Below are 9,412 nucleotides of genomic sequence, written 5' to 3'. Positions count from 1 at the left end.
TTGGAGCCTCCTCGGGGAAAAACCCTTTCCCTGGGGAGCACGGGAGAGCTGAGCCCGGGGCAGGGTGCGCTGGGGTGGGATGCTCGGTCCCTCTGCGCACCGGGACACGGGGTCCCACCATGTCAGGGCGCAGTGGTGGGTGGGGGCGGGAAGGGAACCGCTTGTTTGTGTCCAGCTGGGTGTTTGCAGCTCTGCCTGCCCTCCGGTTCCCACGGAGATGCCCACGTCGCCATGGCTACCCGCGGATATTCCTGCTCCGGCTGGTAAACAGCCTGCAAGCTGCGCGCTTCCGTCCCAAAATACTGGGGGTTGCTACACCTCAGGGAAATGGTGCAAGGGCAGCTCCCCCACCCCAGCCCAGCAGCTGTGGGAATCGGCTCCGTGCCCCAGCCCGGGGAGCTGTGCCCCCACACAGCCCTGGTGACCAGTCCGGCCCGCTCCAGGCCCTGGGCAGGGAAGGTTTGGGGGAAAAAACCTTTGCCCGGACTGTTGGGGCTGCGAGGTGGCTAGCTGCAGCCCTGGGCCATCTCCCTCTGGCCGGCAGCCGGGCTCTGCGGGAAGCAATGCTGGGAGCTTGTGTCCCCTGGGATGCTCCCCTGTGGCCACCCTGCCTCCTGGGGGATGTCGGCGGGGTGGGGGGGCTGCTCTGGCCCCACGGTTGTTTGCAGCATTGGGTTGCGTGAGCACTGATTAACGCGCCGCCGGAGGTGAAACGCGTGCTACAAATCCCGTAGTAAACAGCCGTTTGCACAACAGCCGCCCCCGTTGCGAAGGCTACGAGTGCGGCGCGGGTTGGGCAATCCCCTGTTTACCCCCATGCTCCAGTCCCGTCCCACGGGACACGGGGTTCCCCGGCCGGGGCTGCGGTGCCAGCCTGGCACGGGTGGGCAGAGCTGCCCGCGTCCCGGCAGGGAGCCCCCCGGGGCAGGGCCCTGGGCAAGGGGCTGCTGGAAAAACCTGGGTTAATGGTTGGCACGGGGAGGTACCAGTGGGAAGGTCGAGTCTTGGGTTGCCCTTGGGGAGACTCATGGTCCCCTCACGCTGGGCCAAGCTGGACTATGTGGTGTGAACATGGACAACTTGGGTCAGACGGGGCTTCGCAGGGCAGCTCTCTCCCTGGGCCAGGCTTTGGGAGACAGCCCAGCCAGGGGCAGCGGTGCTGTCCCCGGGCACCGGGCGGGGGGCTGGCGAGCGTATCCTGGGAGAGGAATGAAGCTCAGAGGGCCGAGGATGGGGGGATGAGCCCAGTCCCCCCACGGAGAGTGCCCGGCGAGGACCCCGGCGCAGGCTGGGGGATGTGAGCTGTGCCCAGGCGGCATCACGCTGCGCTGGCAGCCATGGCTGGGTCCCACATGCCCCAGCCGTGTCCCCCTGCCCTGTCCCCCTGCCCAGCCCCGTGGTCCCAGGGCAGTTGCAGCAAGGAGCCGCCCGTGCCACGTCCTGGCTGTGCCATGTCCCGGCTGCTGGAGCAGGCAGGGTGGGAGGCCGGGCGCTGCTCCCGCCGCTGGATGCGTGCGTGCCGCTGGGCTTTCCTTCCTGCAGCGAGCGAGGCGGTCGCAGCCTTCAGGGAAGTGTTTTGCAATCACCTTCTTCAGAGAGTCACAGCAATTAACGGCACTGGTTTTGAGGAACTAACGGTGAAAGCAGCATGTTAGCAAACGGGCTGAGCACGGCGAGCCGCCGGCAGCCGGAGGCTGGCGCTCGGAGCGGATGGTGAGCAGCGGCCGGACACACCGGGCGCCGAGGAGAGGTAGAGATGGAGGCGAGGTAGGGATGGTGCTGGGGTAGGGATGGGTTGCGCAGTGCTTGGGTCCGGCTGAGCCCCTCGTCTGTGGCTGTGCCCTGTCTCCTGCCTGGGACAGCCGCACGTGCCCGGTGCTTGGAGGTGGCTGCTCCCCCATTTCCCACACTTGGGTCCCTCATCTGCCTCCGCAGGTCAGCTCGGGGGGGAGAGGAGCTGTGGGCACCCAGAGCCGGGCGCAGCGTAGGCAGCCCCTCCTGGGGCAAGTGCCCGGCAGTGACGAGGACGCAGCTGGGACCAGCCCAGGGCAGAGGATGAGCCGATGGCAGGGCAGGGCAGAGGCAGACACCGCTCCCGGGGCCATGCCCACCAGCAGGCGGGGGGGGCAGCGGGAGGGGGCAGCAGAAGGGGGGGCACAGGCAGGACCCCACGTCTCTGGCCAGCCCCGCTGTGCTGCCGTCATTCATTCGTTGCCTTCTTTCAGCTGATCAGCTCTGACACCCCAAGCCCCAGCATGAGCCCTCCCTGAAACCGCAAATCCCTGCCCGGCAGAGGCTGAAGGCACCTGAGATAAAATCAGCCTGCGGCCAGCCATGGGGCAATGCGCCCCAGGATGGGCGTGCGTGGGGCCGAGTGCCGGCGGCAGGCTGTGCCCGAGGGGCCCCCGCCGCGGCCCCTCACCGCCGCGCTTTTCCACACCGGTGCCTGAAGCAGCGTGGGCTGCCGAGCCTGGGGGCGGAGGTGTCAGCGCCGCAGAAGGGCTGCAGGGGAGAGGCTGCCTCTGATGGCAAAAGGACATTTTGCTCCAGGAAGCGTTGGTGACAGTGGCAGCACGGCTCTTCCAGCCCACCTCGTCCCCAGCCCCTTCCTGACCCACCGGGACGAGCTGCTCTCTCCATTCCAGGTGATGCCAAAGCCACGGAGGAGACCATGGCCAGGCGCGGTGCCGGGACACCCTTCCTGCTGCGGCTCTCCCTGCTCCTGCTCCTCCACCCGGGCGGTGAGTGGGGTCCATCCCGCCCCGCAGCCATGTGCCCCGCACTGTCCCTGTGCACCCAGCACCCGTCCCTCCTGCCCGGACCGGCCGTGGCCGCAGCACGCCGGGGCTGCTGTGGGCGGGTGGGAGCGGCGGCGGCGGCACGGCTGGCACTGGCAGGATGGGGCCTGGCGTGTGCCAGCAGGCTTGCCCAACGCCCGCTCTTCCTCTCCGGCAGCTGGGGGGCCCGTCTCAGGGAAGAGACACTCATCCCTCCGTCCTGCCTGGGTGCTAACGCACTGAGATGGCTTTGTCATAGCCATGCCCTGGATGTGACGCATTTTTCCTGCCTGCAGGGACCCTGGGCTGTGCCTCGGTAGCCGTGGGCTCACCCATTGTGCCCCTGGGCTCGGCCGTCACGGCATCCTGCACCATCCAGAGCGAGCTCTGCCGTGGCTTGGAGCAGGGGAAGGTCCGAATCACCTGGATGCTGGACAATGAGCCCATGGCTGGGAGCCAGCGCCAGGGCCCTGGTGGCACCGAGGTGTCCAACCTCACCCTGCCCCAGTTCAACCGCACGCAGGCCAAGCTGTGGTGCTGGGTGGAGTGGAACGGGACCAAGCAGCGCGTTGGCATGGCCGAGATCAGGGCGGGCTGTAAGTCTGCTGCTGCTGTGGGTCACCCGTGTGCGCACGCGTGCACCGCACCGAGGTGCAGCCTGGCACCGGGGTTTGCACGTCTCCTCCTCGAGACGCATGTCTGCCCCAGGCAAGCTGCACAAAGCCGCTGGGACAGGAGCAGCGGCCGGGGCCGATGGCTGATGGCGGCTGTTGCGGGGCTGTGCCCAGCCACGTCCCGGCACACCGGTGGCCTGCGGGCAGGCTGTGGGGCCGGGCAGGTTTGGGGAGCAGTGGCGTGGCAGCGGGGCTCTGCGCTGCTGGGCACAGAGCGGGCTGCGGCTCCTGCGCAGCCAGGACGGGTGCTTCGCTCAGGCTCTTCCCCACCGCTCTCTCCCAGACCCGCCTGCGAAGCCCTTCAACCTCAGCTGCGTCCTGACCCTCAGCGACTACGGGCTGACGTGCCAGTGGCAGCAGGGAGCCGACAGCCACCTCCCCACCAGCGTCGCGCTGAAGTGTGCCGGGTAAGCCTCGGGGGGTGACACGGTCCCCGGTGACTGGCCCCCGGGCCACCTCTCCTGGCCTTGACCCCCTGCCAAACTACATGGCAAGCCTCGTCCTCTGCCGGAGGGACCCCCGAGCCCACTCCTCTCGCTGCCACAGGAGCAGAGCCCAGGTGGTGACAGGCTGCACCCCGCAAGGTGACCGCAGCCACTGCACGGTGCCGCGGCGGCTGCTCCAGCTCTACCGGCAAATGGAGATCTGGGTGTCCGCCACCAACGCGCTGGGCACGACCGAGTCGGAGCATCTCTACATCGACCCCATGGACGTCGGTGAGTGACGGCCAGAGCCACCCGCCTTGTGCAGAGGTCAGGGGCCAGGGAAGCTCATCAGCAGTGAGAGAGGGGCATTAGAGTGCCATTAAAGCACATCGGGCTTTTAGGTCATATTTTACGGGCGGGTTCCCGTGATAAATGGCTTGCTGGGATGAATAGGTGCCAAAACAGCATTACAGACTGAGCAGCATGTGCTGGCGGGTTATGAGCCGTCAGTTGACCTGCTGCACTCTACAACTCTCTCCAGCAATTGATTACCCATTTATTCAGAAGGTCTATTAATAATACATCCAGCTCCTATAAACTATTTATAAAAGGAACCTTTTCCAGATGATGTGACTCGTCCTCCCCGCTCTGGACCTGGGGAAGGGCTGCCCATGAACAGCTGAGCCCTCTCACAGCCGCGCTGGGCTCTTGACCCTGGGCAGACCCAGATGTGTGGCTTTCCTGGTCATGTACCAGACTCCGGGTCCGTGTCCCACGGGATCTGTTTTTCCCGCGTAGGCGTTAACCCTGCCTGGAGCCCAGGCTGCAGAGCAGTGCTGGAGCCGTGCTCCTGAGCATCGCTCTGTGTCCCGCGCAGGGGCACACACTGGCTCCCATCCCTTGCCACAAGCTGTTCTCCTCAATGTTTCAGGGTGGTTTCTCCCCATCCCTTGCCCCTCACCTCAGGCAGCCCAGCACCTCGGCCACGGCTCGTGGCTTTAACAGCTGCATGTGAGGCCATGGCCCAATGCACCACCCGCCGTGGCACCTTTCCAGCTCTCTCCCCTGCTCTTTTTCCAGCCAAGCTGGACCCCCCGGCCCTGCAGAGTATCCAGTCCATCCCATTCCAGACCGACTGCATTGCCCTGGCCTGGGAGGTGGCGCGGAGCAATGCGTACATGGAGCTGCAGTGCGAGCTGCGCTACCAGGCGGCCGAGGACCCTGCGTGGGCTCTGGTGAGTGCTGCTGGGGCAGTGGGACCGGGGAGGGTGAGCAGCAGCTGGGACCCTCCCCCTGCTCCGAGCTCTGCCAGGTTTCCTGCCTGCCTTCTGCACCCCGAGCACTTCCAGGCACAGGTCGGAGCCCCCAGTTCCCTCTCAGGCTTGGGCACCAGAGGAGGGATGCAGCACCAGCATCTTTCCCACCGTGCCATCGCAGCGGCCTCTTGCCCACAAACAGCCCATCCCGCTCGGGCTGTGTACTGAGACCGCCATGTCTCATCACACCTGTGTGACCCCCCCTTGCCCAGAGCTGCCCTGTGCAGGGGAGGAGGAGTTTGCCCCAATCCTTGCTGCTCTGCTCACGCTGGCCCAGACCCGTGCCCAGGTGGGACAGGGCTGCCCTCATGCAGGGCAGGGCTGTGGGGCCGGACCCTGCAATGCGTCCTGAGCCCGTCTGGAGCAGGACCCGCCGTGTCCCTCCTCGGAGAGGAAAGATGGCAACGGGAACGGCAGGGTGCCTGCGTGGGAGGGGGACGGCAAAGTGCCCCCTCGCATGCCCTGTGCAGCACCCACACCGGGGCTGGCCCCTGCTGGTCCTCCCTCTGGTGCCACCAGGTCACCGGCATCGTCGGCCAGGCCGGCACCACACAGCACTGCGGCTTCCTCTTCGGCACGCGGTACCACTTCCAGATGCGGTGCCGGCGGAGCTCGGCACGGGGCTACTGGAGCGAGTGGAGCCCAGGCAGGAACTACACCACCCATGAGAAAGGTGGGTGCGGAAGCACCGGGGGGTTCCCTCTGCACGGCCGGGTGGCACAGCAGCGGTGGCATGGCCACGCTCTCCCCCTTCTCCGGTTGCAGCCCCCACGGGGAAGCTGGACGCGTGGTGGAGCACTCGGCTGGCGGGGGTGGGCGGGCGGCTGGAGGTGCAGCTGCGCTGGAAGGTGAGTGCGGGCGGGCGGTGGGGGCTTGGGGGCTGCCTGGGGATCGTCCTGGGGATGGAGCATCCCCGTGGGGACCGAGCATCCCCGCACACCCTGCCTGCGCCCAGGCCCCACGGCGGCGGGAGGCAAATGGGAGAGTGCTGGGGTACCGCGTCACCCTGAGCCCCCGGAGGAGGGGCAGGGACCCCCCTACCGCCTGCAACACCACCCACACCCAGTGCAACTTCTCCGTGCCGGCGGGGACCAGGAGGGTCTATCTCTCAGTCTACAATGCCGCCGGCGAGTCGGCAGCGACCGAGGTCGTCCTCCTGGAGAGGAAAGGTGAGGGCAGCGCAAACCTCCCGCGCCTGAAACCTCCGCGCACCCCCCTGGGGCTCTGCCACTCCCCCGGCAGCTCCACGAGGTCTCAAACTGGGTGCTGCTCCCTCGCCCCACTGTGGGGGAGGCACCTCCCTGGGTGCGCAGCCGGGGGGGCCCGCGCAGGCTGCCTGTGGGGCACAGAGCCAGGGCGAGGAGCAGGGCAGGCTCCAGGCAGCGGCCGGGGGGCCGAGGGGGGTGATGCAGCAGGGATGCTCCCCTCTCCCATCATCCCGGCTGGTTGTCCCCATGCAGGTCAGCCCCTGGCCAGGCTCTGGGCTGTGCCCGGGGGCGAGCGCAGCCTCTGGGTGTGCTGGGAGAGCCCGCCGGCCCCGGTGGCCGCCTATATCCTGGAGTGGCAGCGGGTGTCCTCGGAGCCCGGGCGCTGCAGTGCCTGCTGGCAGATGGAGCGTGACGGGGCGGCCACCAGAGCCCTCATCCGGGGTAAGCCGGGGCTGCCGGGGGTCCCTGCCCTCGTGGTCGGCTGTGCAGGGGGGGCTGTACCAGGGGATGGGCACCCCTCTTGCGCCCGCATCCATGGCTCACAGCCTGGCTGCCCCAGGACCAACCCCTGCCCCGAGCCTGCTCCATACCCTCCCCGCTCGCTCTGGGTACAGCATGGGGCAAGTGGCTGGTGCCATGGGGCAGGCATAGGGCAGCCAGGGGGTCTCGGCAGCCAGAGCCCCGAGCCCCTGGCCCCGCCTCTGCTCTCTGTTGCAGATGGCATCGAGCCTTTCCAGCAGTACAACATCTCGGTGTACCCCCTCTACAAGGACGCCATAGGGCTGCCCGTCCACACCGCAGCCTACTCCAAGCAGAAGGGTACGTGTGCTCCTGGGGGCTCACCCCACACCACCAAACCTTTGCCTTTCACAAAGGAGAGCCAGCCTTCCCGCCACGTACCCCTCCTTCCGGGGCTGTGCAGAAGAGCTCAGCCCACTGGGCTGGATCTTGGCTGGTCTCCGAAGGTGCTCTCAGCTGGACCGAGCCCCACAGGGACACAGCGTGGGGCAGGGCCTGACACTCACACCTCAGGAGTGGGACTCGCCACTCAGCGCATCCCCCCGCTGGTCCCCCAGCCCGAGGCAGCGGTTCTGCACAGCGCCTGGTCGCTTGTCCTGTTTCAGCACCATCCTACGCCCCGAAGCTCCACCTGAAGAGCATCAGCAAGTCTGGCGCCGAGCTGTGCTGGGACCCAGTGCCGGTTGAGATGCAGAATGGCTTTATTACCAGCTACACCATCTTTTGGGCCAACAGCACCGCAGAAGTGTCCAGTGAGTCCTGCCTGCGTCACCGCCGGCCCTGCCCTCCACCCCACTGCCGCGTGTTGGGTGGGAACGACAGCAGACACCGTGCCCTCCTCAGAGAGGGTCAGGAGGGGTGTGTGGGTCCCATAGTGGACCCCCTGCCAGCAGAGACCCAAGGGGCCGTGCAGGTGAGGGGCACCCACAGAGCAGCCCCCACCATGCCAACAGCCCCTGTGTTTCCCAGGTGCCACTGTGAATCCCTCCCTCAGCTCTTTTGTCATTCGGGAGCTGAAGCCATCGACCCTGTACAAAGTGCACATCATGGCATCCACGGCAGCCGGCAGCACCAACGGCACCAGCCTGACCCTGGTGACCATGGTGCTAGGTGAGGGGCGTACGGACGGGAAGGGACCCGCCAGACCCTGGGTCCTGCCTCGCGGCACAGTGCTGCCAGAGGTGTCCCACCGTGCTCCCCCTGTGACCCTCTTCCCTGCCCTCTTTCCAGATGACATTGAAATCCAGTTTCTCTTCCTGACCCTCGCCCTAATCTTTGTCCTGCTCATACTTTTGCTCATCTGCTTCCAGAAGAACGGGCGGTGAGTACCGAGAGCCACCACAGGCTGGACCGGCCCTGCACCAGGCTGGGCTGCCTGCGGAATCCCTGTCCCCGGCAGCTGTGGTGGTCCTGGCCACAGCCCAGCTGCCAGAGGGATGGGGTGGCTGTGGGGAACAGCAGCATCCTGCTGTGAGCATCATGGGAGCAAGACCAGCCCCCAGGGCCACCAGTTTCAGGCGCCGTCACTGAGTCTCCTTGTCCTGTGGCTGCCAGGGTGAAGCAGCAGTTCTGGCCCAACGTCCCTGACCCCGCCAACAGCAGCCTGGGCAAGTGGGTGCCGGTAGAGCTGCAGCAGGTGAGATCTGGATGGCTGCTCCCCCCGGCCGCTGCTCCCCACCTGGGCACAAGGCCACGCTGAGAAGGGGAACGGGAGCACGGGAAGCATCCCTCATGTGCTGCCCGATGCGGGGAAGAAGAGGGGACGCACCCTGCGGACAGGCCGTGACACACAGCCGTTTTTCCAGGAACATCTGCAGGTCCCCGGCACGAGGGAGCCCGGCCTGGCCACCATTTCTACCGTCACAGTGCTGGAAAGGGCCACTTGGGGCAAGGAGCCCACCGCCGAGCCTGCCAGCCCCTTTCCCGCCATGCCCCAACCCTACGTGCAGCAGGAGGGACTGGGCAGGCCGGGCCGTGGCTGGGCGGCAGCGGAGCCGCACCGGGGCCCCGGCGGGAGCGGGGAGACCGTCCAGTATGCGCGGGTGGTGGGCGACGGGTACAAGGGCCAGCAGCACGCCCCGCCGCGCCTCTACCTGCGCTCCAGCTCCAGCCAGCCCCTGCTCCCCGAGCCCAGCCCCAGCCCCAAGCCCTACCAGAACCTCTGGTTCCACCGGGCCACCCCTCACGGCTGCCCGGGGGACGGGGGCTGCCCCGAGGAGCTGCTCGCCACCTTCCCCCTGCTGCAGGGCCTCCGCATCAGCGGGGCCGAGGAGCTCCAGGACTGCCGGACGTTTTAGTGCCGGGGGCCGGTCAGCGCCCGCGGACCCAGCCTCGGGCCTCCCCCGCGGCCTGCAGGCGGCCAGGCCGAGCCTAGGCCTGGGGGCCCGGCTCCCTCCGCCCGTGCTATGTGCGTTCCCTCCCGCCCTTCCTCTCCTCTCCAGCAATAAACGGGGACGCGCTGAGAAGGGCCCGGGACGCCTCTGCAGTAGGACG

General features: G+C 67.4%; 1 protein-coding gene across 4 annotated transcripts; it reads left to right on the top strand.

The window, feature by feature from the left end:
* The first annotated feature begins 1,577 nt into the window (after window positions 1–1,577).
* On the top strand, window positions 1,578–9,285 carry CSF3R (colony stimulating factor 3 receptor). 4 transcript variants are annotated; one of them, XM_063356012.1, is made up of 16 exons: window positions 1,615–1,750; window positions 2,646–2,741; window positions 3,074–3,373; window positions 3,735–3,858; window positions 3,998–4,167; window positions 4,957–5,111; window positions 5,712–5,865; window positions 5,958–6,040; window positions 6,148–6,361; window positions 6,653–6,841; window positions 7,118–7,219; window positions 7,525–7,671; window positions 7,889–8,029; window positions 8,150–8,240; window positions 8,474–8,555; window positions 8,725–9,285. In XM_063356012.1, exons 1-16 carry the CDS (start codon window positions 1,711–1,713, stop codon window positions 9,214–9,216), a joined length of 2,580 nt encoding a protein of 859 aa, XP_063212082.1. In that variant the 5' UTR covers window positions 1,615–1,710; the 3' UTR covers window positions 9,217–9,285. The 4 variants fall into 4 exon arrangements, with proteins under 4 accessions (XP_063212079.1, XP_063212080.1, XP_063212082.1 ...); XM_063356009.1 differs by having other exon boundaries at window positions 1,578–1,750; window positions 6,653–7,219; XM_063356010.1 differs by having other exon boundaries at window positions 1,609–1,767; window positions 6,653–7,219.
* The last annotated feature ends 127 nt before the right edge of the window (window positions 9,286–9,412 follow it).

This window comes from Chroicocephalus ridibundus, chromosome 19 (genome assembly GCF_963924245.1).
Source record: "Chroicocephalus ridibundus chromosome 19, bChrRid1.1, whole genome shotgun sequence".
Lineage (NCBI taxonomy): Eukaryota > Metazoa > Chordata > Aves > Charadriiformes > Laridae > Chroicocephalus > Chroicocephalus ridibundus.
The sequence above is the reverse complement of the archived record's forward strand: the minus strand, read 5'-3'. Positions and strand labels throughout refer to the sequence as shown.